Here is a 13,298-nt window from a genome sequence, read left to right as displayed (position 1 = left end):
TATGCTGCAAGATGCACGATAGCGTTTCATGAACTGTTAGTATCATGTGAAACAAATTGGTATAGGCAACCGTATACAAGGGTAATAGGTCAACCATGCCCAGGGCCTCCCACCATCAAACACAGGCCCCTGGGACCCATACATATTACACAAGCTACACATGATGACAGCAAGCTCTGCAGAATACCTTAAAGGATGATTACCATGATCACATTTCTGAGGTAACATATGTTCTGTGGAAGAACCACACGGCACGGGGGGGCCCACACGGCATAAACACAGAAACCGCAGGGATCATTGATGCAAACGGTACAAGATACCGTTACTCAGGGCCAATTTAGTCACTGTCCCACCGAGGGAAAAATGATTAATTTACCTAAATTAATCATTAGAACCATGAGATGAGAGGATACGTCAGCTGCACCTTCGATAAATAAAATTATGTAATGAAACTAGCAATTAAATATTTTAAGATATGTAAACGCCTTAGGTTCAACAAAGGACTAAACAAGAAATGGGGTAAAAAAAAATAAAAAATCCAATAAAAGGGTACTCACATAAAATAACAATTCACATTTGAGATTGTAGTATTTGGAGTATTGCAGTCATCAGAACATTTAATTTACATTTTATGTACATTCTTTACTGCTCCTCAGAGGAGCTTTTTCATTCCTTCTGCTCTTTTTCTTATTGTTACATCATCCAGCAGGAACTATAATTTTACACAATGATCCTATTTAATATCAGTATGAACAGCCAAGAAAGGATGAACAAGCTGCAGATGTTCCTTTAATTTATCCTTTCAAAGGTTTAATCAGATGTATTGTGTATTATGTAATAATAACATTTCAACTTAAAGTTTAAAGTTTTTCTTTGTTGTGGCGCAGAGTATACATGATGAAAATGTCTATATTGTCACAAAACCTTAACAATTACTACAAAAAATGACTACAATCTCAACATAAATCCAATTTTAATGAAACCTTCTGGTGTAAAATACAGTGAAATGTAAAAAAAAAAAAAAAACTTCTCCTGTCGCTGTTGCATTATGCGTGTTTATACAAACTCACCCTGACACCATGGCTTTGAGGCTGATGTTAGTTTACTATCTTTCATAACAGCACCACTATTGTGTCCACTATTGAAGGATTGACGTCTCTTTTGCAGGCCGGTTTTGGTCCACGGACCTCTTGTTTGACACCCCTGTCCTAGAATATATAATAACGATTAAAAGCTTTTAGATAATCAAGCTTACATAGGAGATACTGTGCAAACAATATTAGCAAAATGTTCTGTAAAATTAGATTTCCTGCGTCCGAAAACATGACTTTAATTAATACATTTGTTGTTGTTGTTTTTTTAATACACAAGTTTAATTACTTTAATAGTAGTTTTACGGCACGTCTGTAGGCTGTGATTGTGGATTAGTAATTAGAGTGCTAATAAAATGTGATTCTTCTAATTATGAAAGGCATGAGACAGGAAAATGAAATTCTAATATTAGGGCTGTTGTTTTATCGCTAGTTTGAGTTCCGTTTCATTCCAGTGTTCGAGTAACATTGCAGACATTATTTCAGAAACAGCGAAGGACAACGCTCACTGTTTTGTAATGAATATATTGATTTATGTTTTACTGATGCAGAGGTTGACGCAGTGGTGGAGTTCCGTTGTGTCACAGAAAGAAAGGTTCTGGTTTAAATTCGTTGGTGTCTTTTGATGAAAATGTGTTTCCTCAGGTTTCTTCACAATCCAAAGATGAATGGATGGATGGTTGGACGGACGGTTGTTTTTTAATCTCTTTATCCAACTTTACAGAAATTACTAACCCAACCCGAACGCTTGGCACAGTTATGTTGTGTGTTTTCTTCTCCTCTCGAACAGAGTTCTGACTAAGTACCTTCCCACTCTCTCTTTCTCATGGCATCAAAGACGAGCAGAGCCCCGAGCACCTCTCCAACCTCTCGACCCTGGAGGAACGGCTGCGCTCTGGGCGCTGTTTTGCAATTCCTTGCTCCCCACTCAGAAGGACTCTCTGATGTGCTGCAGCTCTCCACCGTCTCTTGAGTAAAGAGTTGTACTGTCAGCATCCAACAACAACGGTCTTGTTTCCCATCTCAAGAAGAGCGGGTCATACGCCAAGCTGCTTATTGCTGCTCCCTCTTGGAAATAAAGTCTTAGGCTGACAACCCATCTGGCCTCTGAATGACTCATGATATTCACCTGCTGGCTGCCTGAGGGAAACGCTAGCTCTTCACCGCTCAGTCACCTACAAGACAACATGGGGGTAAACGACTTTCTTGGTGCGTATGCATGGTAGAGAACCGATTCCCAGTGCACTTTCTTTTCCCCAATCCTATTTTTTATTCTCCAATCAATCATTTTTGCTCACCATTTGGTGAAAAATGCACTAATTGTATTGAGTCTACTTGTTTTGCCGGTGGCATCGCCATAACCTGGCCTGGAAACAGTATCTCCTCTAACGATCAGCCTATAGGGTTACAGGGTTCCTCTGATGTCACAGAGGTCACACAGCATTAATACTGATCAGTGACCCCAACGTCAGCCGAGTAAGAAGATTTCAGCGCCGTGATAAATATTCAATACGCAGGTGTAGTTGCTAGAAGGGAGATCCAGTTTGTGTGCTTGTTGTCGATGTAGCAACAAAACTCCTTCCTTAATGAAATGTGGAGACAGGAAATGCATCACATATTTGAACAATACGTTTGTGTTATTTGAATGTGCTAAAGGGGGTATCATGACAAAGCGAACGTAGGTGTGTTTTTAATATGTACATGAGAGTAATTTTAAGTAGGAGCCTGGGCTGACATCTTCATAACCTATGGAGGGTTTTTTTTTTAACATCATCTTTGTCGAAAATCTTTTGGTTGAAGAATATAGCGCATGCAACCCTATACCAGATAATCATCTTTCTTGCAAATGAAGCAAATATGTTTATCCAAATGGTTGAATTGAAACTGATTCAAATGAAAAAATTATGAATATGTGGTTTGATTCGGTCCACATTTGCAGATGCCACCACTCATCCCACGTGGCCCAAAAACCTGTCCTGCGACCTGCTGCTTAATGAGGCTCCAGCTGATTGGCTGAACTAAAAGATGACAGGGCAGGGTGGGGGACGGCGGGGGACCGCGGGGAGGGGGGAGCCAGAGAGAGAGGGAAAGAGAGAGAGAGAGCGAGCGAGAGAGAGAGAGAGAGAGAGAGAGAGAGAGAGAGAGAGAGAGAGGGGGGCGGGCTAAACTGTCCAGAGAGATTGCTGTTCATACTAAACAGGTCTAACACTAGCTGGCTGAGGAGAATTTTCATTAGTGCCCCTCAAACGGGACTCCCTCCCCTGCGAACTGTTCTGATGCTGTGCTTACGCATTTCTCCAGATTTACAGGCTTCCCGCACGTCTCTGCTTCTCTCACTGACATTACAGCCAAAGAAGCCGGTGTATCATGTGCATTCTTTTTTTACAAAGAGAGAGAGAGAGAGAAAAAAAGGATAGAGAGGGTGTTTCATACAGCACACAGCAGGACACGGATCTTCACTTACACCCCCCCACCACCGCACACACACACACACACACACACACACACACACACACACACACACACACACACACACACACACACACACACACACACACACCCGACACACACACATACGCAGACAAGCACGGGGACTTACCTTCTGTAGGTGAGGTTCTCAGTCGTTTGCACAGTCCCTCGACTCCCCCGTAGTCCTCCTGGAGCTTGACCACCGCCTCTGAGCCACGCAGCTCCATCAACGAGCGCAGCTCCATGACCGAGCAGCCGAAGCCCGCCGCATGGTTGTCCTCGTTTCTTTGGTTCTTGGCATAAAAATCGCTGTTCGTCATGTCCCCCATGATGGCAGCTTGTAAAGTCAGTTAGATTAGTGTTTGTTATTGCTTATAGATCAAAAAAAGAAGAAAAAAAGCTCAAAAACAGAGCTCAGTCTCGTCCAAAGGAGAAAAAAAAAAATCCAAAATAGGTATCAAGCAGGCAACAGCAACCAAAAATGAGAGAGGGGAGGGGAGAAGAAAACCTCTCGCAGGTGAGTAGACTGATCAAAAAGGAGAAAAAATCCAAGAAGATAAATTGATGAGCTGCTTCTCTGCTTCAGGACAGACAGACTTCGGCCATCAAAGAGGAGAAACAGAAGAAGAGCATAGAGAGCAGCAGAGAAGGAGGAGAGGAGAGGATGACAGAACAGAAGTGGGGAGCATCCAGGTAAGCGTTGGACAGCCCCAGTGGTCAGCTCCTGAGTAGGGCAATGATGGTGGGTGCAAGTCCCGGCGGTCTCAGGCTCACCACGGCTGCAGTCCAGACCCGCTCCATGTGTGGCTTCCCATTGCTGCTTTTCTGCTGTTGCCTCCGCTGCCACTCTGTCTCTACATGGTGGTCTTCCCCATCACTGCTACAGAGAGAGAGAGAGGGAGAGAGAGAGAGAGAGAGAGAGAGAGAGAGAGTGAGAGAGAGAGAGAGAGAGAGCGAGCGAGCAAGAGAGAGAGAGAGCGAGAGAGAGAGAGAGAGAGAGAGAGAGAGAGAGAGAGAGAGAGGGGCGAATTCAAGAGATGAATTCAGAGAGGACAGAAGGTGAGGGAGGAGCAGGGAGGGAGAGACACAGAAGGAGAGCACCGGGATCAGCAATGCCTTCTCAGGACAGGGGTGAATGCAGCTGTAGATGGTGCACGGCTGAAGGACAGCCTCTCCGGGCTGCTGCAGTAACTCTGCCTCTGCTGTCTCTATCTTCTCCTGCTGCTGCTGCTAACCTCATTCTGAGGACACACGGACTGACAGAAAGAGAGAAAGAGAGGAGGGGGGGTACGAAAGAGACAGAGCAGAGAACGGTCCTTTCTGGTGCAGAGCGGAGAGGAGGTGTGTGCGGGTGGGAGGCTGGGGCTGCTCTGACGACAGAACGGAGAGGCAGAATGCAACGCTGCGCTGTCACGGGGAGGATGGGCTGAGCCGCTCTCTCACCACCACTCCTTCCTTCTCATTCTACAGTAAGTGACATCCCCTATGCAGTCGCTCCATCTCTCTTATGCATTCCTCCGCGCCTGCCGTCCTGAAAAGCTTTGCTTTGAAATTAATTCCCGTCGCCTCAACTTTCACAGGTACGCTTGGCTGCAGTGCCAGCTGCAGGGGGAGACTGCCATTTGCTGAATCAAGGTCATAGGACGTTTGACGGCAGCGAACAGCTCATACATGTTGATAGTCAGACAAGAAAACGTGGGTATTAAGGCTAAAAGCCAGAAGAAACTACAACTGGAAATCTAGATATTTAGCATCAGATCACACATATGGTGTAGCTTCATTCAAACAGTTAACCCACAAAGAGCAAAGGCAAGATTTGTATGTTGTTTATATTAAAAGGAGAACCTTCAAACACTAAACGCTTCTGTATCCATTCTGTCAACTACACACCAATTCTCTCTATTTAAGGCACCTCTTGTTTGACCGCAATGTGTAATTTGACATCACCTCATGCAACTTGAGCTCTCACAACAATCAATCCATCCATGTCATATCCACCAAGTCTAGCCAATTGTGGGTCATGTGGGTCTGATCCAAGCTGACTTTAGGACAAGGCGGGTTGCACCCTCAAGAGTTCAACAGTACATCAAAACGCAACCTCAGAACTCTACAAAAATCAAACCCAACCTGGACTCGAACCGGGGAACCTCACCTGCAGGAGTGACAATCACCACAACACCGTGCAGCTAAATGAAAATCATCTTTAGCTTAAATACTCTCATGGAAGCAGCTGACCTCAATTTCTAACACATTTAATATGAACATTCAAGATTAAAATGTCATTCATGTGACAGGAGATTGGGAAAAAAATATATATCATACGTTACATATTAGTGATTTGCTGAAGCACAAGGTGCTACAATCATCAGCATGTTCAGAGGCAACATACAACCCAGATTCACCTTTAAGTTTAAACTTCAAAGTTTTTCTTTGTTGTAGCTACAACAAAGATCTCAACATTAAGCCGATTTTAATTAAACCTTCAGGTGTACAATACAGTGAAATCTCAGGTCTCAGTGTGTCCACTACTCTCAATGAATATGTTGAATAAAATCAATGTTTTTGTTGAAATATTTACAATTCCCGTGGTGTTTGGTGGCCAGATTGCAGCCTCTTGCGGGCCAGTTTTGGCCCAATGGGCCTCATGTTTGCCAACCCTGAGTTAATGAATTACGTAAACATAATATACAACAACTGTCCAGGAAACCAACAACATTGTGTTGCTTTTAGTTTCTGATTACAACACCGGTAAAAGGATCCACACCAGCAGCATTCACTAACAAAATGTCTTTCTACATGGGATTTGTGAACAGCAGAAGAAATACTGCCCGCATTATTCTTTAAGTCTCTGGTTTCTCACAATCCACCCACTTCTCGCACAAGTGTGTGGTATCAAAACAAAGTGAACAAAACACTATTGATCTGTGCCCGGTGATTTACATGCGTGCCCTCAGTATTAATCAGTGACCGGGCATGTCACACATTGATCAGCTCATCACTGGATGAGTCTAAATAAGGTTCATTGCTAACGTTATTATCCAAAGCAAAACCTTTGCTTCACAGCTGCCCTTTATCACCGCCCACGCGCTCAGGGGGAGACCTGGAATCAAAGCGCCGTAGTTTTGTATTCAGCTGAACGCTGCAGTGACTTTACTGCCTCTCCATCATCCGGACCGCACAATATTAACACGGCAGATAATTCCTCTATGAGACCTTCAAGAAGCCATGATGCAGCAGCACCTGCAGACACTTGGCATATTCATATAATAAAATCAAACTAAAGAGCAAAGTCAGCCAAAGCTGAAACCCTGATTGCGTAGCAAATCGCAAAGTTTTCAGATCATCATACAACATAAGGCTTCATCTACGAGCCTAAATACAAGATCTACGTATGTTCAATGGCCAATTTGTACAATGGAAGGTGATACGACATAACAGCTTAAATTCTGCTTTTACAAGAATATAATCCTGCTAAATTTAGCTTAACATCATCCGAGAACTGTTAAATTAAAATGTATGTATGTGTTTTTCAGTTATCAATATTAGAAGAGCTTCTGATTATAAGGTAGTACAACTGAACACTACTGCAAACTACAGCCCTTATACATGAAAAACTAGTTAAATTACACCCTTATTATCTAAAGCAAAAAACATTATTACACGCCAACAGGCAGAATTCATAAAGCAAACTATAGTGTAAACATACCACAAGATATGCTGTCGGTTTATGCTGCTAAAATGCAAAACTGTGAAACACAGACAGAAAGATTGTCTTTGTTTAGCTTCTTATTTGAATGTCGTAATGTGAATTTACAGAGAGTTTACCCATCAGCAGACCCCGGCGTGGCTGATGATGCTGGCCTGCGTCGCCCGAACCGGCCAGACCATCAGGAAGAAGTCCAGTGTGAAACATCAAGTGTGCGGATACAGATGAGACGAGTACCAGACACAACTGTGTGCCGGAGAGCAGGGCGACGACCTTGTCGCAGCGGGATGGTGAGAGCGCCCGCCAACATGCGAATACACAACTGTAGGCTTTAGACAGCGTGTAACTCCACGGGATCCAGTCCTTTCTGTTAATGAGCACCAGCGAGCGCTTTCTGAAGAGACTCAGTTAGACAGCACTGGCAACACCACCAGGATGAAAAAACTCCAGCAATGTTAAAGTGCTGGGGTTCTGTATATATATCTTAGATGGTTTCTCAATAACTTGAGAGGCTTGAAAAAAAAAGCTGTGGCATGCGGTAGGATTTACTCCTTCAACCTTTCAGACCCCCCCCCCCCCCCCCCCCTGCCCTCTTTCGCCTGCTGATCAGGTCCAATCAATGCTGTTGGGATTCTCTCGATGCCGAGGCAGACATCTGTGCCGGCCAGATTTTTCCAAAACCATCAAATAAAAGCAAACAAACGCTCTCCCAGGAAATGCTGTGCGTGTGAGTATGTGTGTGTGTGTCTGTGTGGATTTTCACTTTGGCAGCAGAGGGAAACTTCATCACACAGGTAACTCTGTCTTTCGCACCAGATGGAGGAAGTGAGAAGGACACGCCAACATTCCCCACTTCCACTATCATACCTGTACTGTACCATAGACTATACTGTTTAGGGCACTAATGCATTCTGTTAAACACTCTTGAGGAGGTTGGATTTATGTCAGAAATGGGTATTGTATGATGTTGTGAACAAGAACAGACGAATCAAACAAAAAACTCACAATCACGGTGAATGCATCTGATTTGCAACTTTGTATTATTCACTGTTCATAGTTTGTACTCTTGGTACACCTTCACCCATCATCCTTAAAGAAATGTATGCTGTGTGCATATTTTCTAAGGTATAAAATGTTAAATATGAGTGAATTTAGGTATTAAGCACTTGAAACTTTCAATTCCTTCGTATTTCAATGAGTGCTCATACAGGATTAAAGATGCAACCTTCCTATTTCTTCTCAGGGACGCTTTACAGAAGAAAGCTCTTCTTTCTTGTGGAAATACAATTTAGAATGCAGTACCAGATGACTAATATGTCCCAGAATATCAGTGCAGCTTACACCCCAACGTCCATGAAGGTGTGTACCGAGCTTCACATTATCGTGGTGATATAAGTGAGCGATGGCGGTGCTGCATGCTGCTGGCTCCGAGCTGCCCGTCTTTAAATCACAACGTGTGCAACAGTGGCAGCAGCAGAGATGTGAGAGGGAGGGGAAAGGTACAGTTTGGTGCAACCAACGCTGAGATGTGGAGAAAAATAAATAGAAAAGAAAATGCATGAAAAAGGGACGACGCAGAATCACACGATGCAGAGAGGAGAGCGTCGACGGAGCCAGGCGGGAGGTGAGATAGAGGTGATTGCAATGCAAATGCCCGAGTAACTTCAAAGCAACCGATGCTCTACTTTCATGGAGTGTAAACACACGGACAATTACACCACCGTGCATATATGTGAGCGCAATTGATTTCTCCATTCTTTCGAAAAGCAGGGCAGCTGCATGTGAAGATATGTTTTACTTCCCATATACAATCACAGCTAAAATACAGATGGGTCTTTCTCATGGGTCAGTGCAGCTTCTTGTTAAATGTCTTAAATCAGACCTATGGGTATAAAAGATGGAGGCTGTATAATGTTTTCTTTTATTTATTTTTTTTATTAGTGTATGAAGTTTGTGGTTGTGGCCAGCAGAGCTACTCAGCAAAATAGTGAACAAGCTCATTGTAGAACATGGAGTATTTTCACCAACATGTGACCATCAAAGCATTCATTTACTGAATACCAGTGTTCAAATATAAGTAGCAGTCACAGTAGTTTATGCAGATAAATATTCATATTGAGCAAAACTGAAGTCATTTGTATCCGAAGCTGCTCCAGTTTCTCATGCGGCGCGTCTGGAAAATGAATTGCCTCACCCCGTCTTAAATGCTAAAGATGTTAGGCCTTATTGATTTACCACCGATGTTTAAATCAATTTCACTGCCAATCATTTCTCCATCCTTGCCTACACACTGTCCAATCAATCTCTTTGTTGCCCTGTTGCTCACTTGTCTATCCGCTCCTCCTTTGTGCCGTTCTCCCGTCTATCTCCCTGCTCATGTGCCAGTTCATCTGCATAATTGCTGGCCTGCTTCCCTCGACTTGACAGTGAGTAATGAGCAACATCTGATCAAACACTCAAAGAGAAAGTTTTTTTTTTTGGTGCAATATTTAACAGCTTTTTACCTAAAGAGTAAGACACACTTCATGGGGCTTCATGAACTTGAGCAGCATATGGGTTCCACGTTAATGTGTGAAGCTCCAAAGCCAGATGCTCACACCATCTGACCACCGCAATGCATTGTGTTTGCCATATGACAAAGTCAAGAAAGAAAGAAAGAAAGAAACCAGAGGAATCTACTGGAGCTGAAATACAAAGACTCCCATTCCCATAAAGTCTGTGAAGCATTTCCAAAATGTTGTTTGAAGTTTACAAAGCAGTTATCACGCTGGGGCACAACGTGTTGTTTCACACTCAAAAATGACCAAGATTTTTTTTTCCTTGCAAACTATAGCTGCTTTTTAGAGATGAGATGAGATGAGATGAGATGAGATGAGATGAGATAAGATGAGATGAGATGATGAGGAAATCCCAGTGTTCCAACAGAGATAGATTAACCAAAATAATCAATAATAAGTTGAAAACAGAGTAAATATGAAACGATATACACAAGCATGAGAGTAATATAATATTATTAATTTTACAGTTTATACATTGCGTTTTCAGTTCATTACCGTTGCACAAATTTAACCGAATCAATAAGACTGAGTTACTGAGTTAAAGTTATTCTGTTATGGTTTTGTTATGCAATCACGTTGGCTACCCAGGTGATAATTCCTGAGTTCGTATATACGTACACTCAATTGATGTATTGCTGACTTATTAATATTTTCTGAGGGCATCAGATGCTTTGAAGGTTGTAAGGTTTTTGTTTAAAGGCATTCCCTTGCAAGTTTACCACATCAGTAAGTGATGCAACTGTTTGCCCTGATGCTATTAAGGGTTTCTTCATTTCCATCATCTGTTTTGGCTGAAAACTGCATGTGAAGGAAGAGCCATGCATTCTAATTTAGGGTTGAATTTACCTTTAATTTTCGATTGTCTGTGCACTGGTGGTTTGCCTGCTGGGTCATTGTGTTGTGCTCTGTGATTATTAAGAACAAGCGTTAATGATGAAACAGTGCTCTGATAATTGCTGCCTCCTCTTTTCAGATGTGAGGCTCCCAGTCTGACAAGCAGCGGGTAGTTTGCTGCCCTCCACACAATCTCTGTGCGGCTGTCTCCAAACGTCCTTGAGCACAGCGATGCAGAGCTGAGGAGGTCTGAGTCTGAGCTGTGCCCACTGCATCATCACCAGCAGCAGCAGCAGCATCACTGGCATGCAGCGCCCCCTGCCTGCTGCAAAATGTAGTGCAGGTGAATTCACTGCACACCTGCAGGCTCTTCAAAAATGGCATGTAATGTCAGATGACAGGTAGCAAGTGAAGTCAAGCTTGTGGAGACATTACAATGCTCAAAAGCACTGATGCTCTTCTTTCTACAGCACTGTGTTTGTGTGGTAGGGATCAAGTGGCACAACAAAGGGCCGACTCAACATATGGCTCACAAGTGAAACATCATATAGTCCTAGTGTGACACGATGGAGTGTGTCTTCACAAATGCAGGGAGACACTGATCCTGTAGGTTTTCTGTCTTGATAAACCGTCATCTGATGCGTGCACGACTAAGATCCCACTATGTCGAGTCAAAAAAAAAACTCCAAAAAACATGACCTGCACTGCCCGGCTGCGTTGTCCTGAGAAACAAATTCAACTTGTCTGATCATGCAAATACATGCAACAATGAAATAATGAATATCAAGCAAGCAGCAGACGCAATAAAGCACAACGTTCAGGGAATCCCCGAGTTCATGGTGCATTCAATAGCAGCTGCGTCGCAATACTGCACTGAAATATATCACACACACACACACACACACACACACACACACACACACACACACACACACACACACACACACACACACACACACACACACACACACACACACACACACACACACACACACACCAGCAGAAAGCCAGAAAGACACATTAACTGACATTGTCTCTGAGGTGAACTGTTATATAACAACAACACGGAGAGTCTCTAATTGGGTTGAAACCAGCTGTCACGCTAACTAAGCACAGCAGACAGAGTCTGACGAAGGAAAAGAGTATTTTGGTAACCGATGCAGGAGCTCCACAAATGCTCCGACTCACATCAGGCAGAGAGAGATAAAATGGAGAAGAAAAACTGAGACAAATGAGTCAGAGAAACACAGCGGAGACATTTAGCCCGCACGTACTTCTATGTGCTTAGCCGATGTGGCTGCAGGCACTGCTGTGTGTCACTGCAGAGTCAGATTAAGAAGCCACGACGTGAGAGCTGGTGGTGATATGCTGCATGCTGCAGCTGCGAGACGGCGGGGTTATACGATAGCGAACAATGAGCCAGCGGTCGAAATGGAGAAGCATCCAAAATATCTGCACTGAGGAGGACAGGTAGCGTCTCTGTGGATGCAATGATGTGCAACAGCGGACAACCTAATCTCTCTATCGTCACTTTTTTTTTTTGCTTTTCTACATTTCTGTCTGATGTGCAGATTCTACTCATCCTCCTGTTTTGTCCATACATACAATTTCAGTTTGCTTCATCTAGCGCAAAAACTCATTATTTTTATTCTTGGTCCTGATGTAACTCAATTTATTATATATATATATATCTTTGCTTATTTGTACTTGGTGAGCTATTGGAATGAAACTACGTCCCTAGTAATGTAAGGCAGAGGCAGAGATGTACCGTGTAATTCTGCCTGGAGCTGCAGTGTGAATGTACATTTACAAACCGTGACCAAATCGATGCTGACATTTTCTATCTGGGCTAATTGGAATGCAATATATATACTTTATTTTATTACATTGTATATATCATTAATATTGGAAAACTCAAAATGTTGTCCGAACATTAGAATCTCACAATAATTGTTTCTGTAATGTCGGTTTCAGGGGCTGTAAAGTACTGTTGTGTTCTGATGGGCACTTTGATTGTGTTCCAGGAGGGGAGTTTACATCTTCTCCTTATGCATGAATGGGTTTTCTCCAGGTACTCCAACTCAGCACCTGGAAACAGTCCAAAAACATGTTTTAAGGATTGATGACTGACTCCAAATTGCCTCTGCATGTGAATGTGAGTGTCCCTCTCCTTGTCCGGTGTACTCTGCCCTCACAAAATCAGCTGGAATCGGCTCCAACATCTAACAAACTGAGGTTGAATGAAGAGGTGCAGAAGCGTTTTGGATCACAAAGATATGATTTACCTCCATAGCAGAAAATCCTGTAAATGACAAGCATTTTTTCTATCTGGTGCTCAATTTTCCAATCAAACTGAACCCCCGGCCTGATTCTCTTCTTGTTGTCAATCATTTTGAGCACAAACTTACAAGAACTATCGAAGCTATGATGAGAAGGGATGCGCAAACTTTTAGTCTCCTACCTATTATTGATGCTTCAATAACCTGCTGTTTACTCAAATACTTTCTGGTGTTTAGAATGAGCAGCATTGATGGTTAGAATAATATGAAAAGGTGAGGATGATAACAGTAACTACAGGCTCAATAGTGCCCATCTTTTCACAAAGACCACGTGCTTCTCCAGGGAAATTAAAGCATCTGA

The 13,298-nt window shown here is 43.0% G+C and overlaps 1 protein-coding gene across 7 annotated transcripts in view; it reads right to left on the bottom strand.

Annotated features, from left to right (window-relative positions):
* Positions 1-4,439, bottom strand: part of atp2b2 (ATPase plasma membrane Ca2+ transporting 2) — a gene marked incomplete at its 3' end in the record, with an annotated part of 86,891 nt that extends 82,452 nt beyond the window's left edge. For 5 of the 7 annotated variants that reach the window (XM_080461183.1, XM_080461184.1, XM_080461186.1 and 2 more), the window contains exon 1: positions 3,691-4,436. In XM_080461183.1, the coding sequence (XP_080317309.1) occupies positions 3,691-3,889 (199 nt within the window). In that variant the 5' untranslated portion in view covers positions 3,890-4,436. Of the gene's footprint in view, positions 1-3,690 lie in introns of all 7 variants that reach the window. The other 2 variants (XM_080461181.1, XM_080461182.1) reach the window with 1 other exon arrangement.
* Between the last annotated feature and the right edge of the window lie 8,859 nt (positions 4,440-13,298).

Source organism: Lipophrys pholis, assembly GCF_963383615.2.
Source record: "Lipophrys pholis genome assembly, chromosome: 4".
Classification (NCBI taxonomy): domain Eukaryota; kingdom Metazoa; phylum Chordata; class Actinopteri; order Blenniiformes; family Blenniidae; genus Lipophrys; species Lipophrys pholis.
This window is presented reverse-complemented; position numbering and strand designations above follow the sequence as displayed.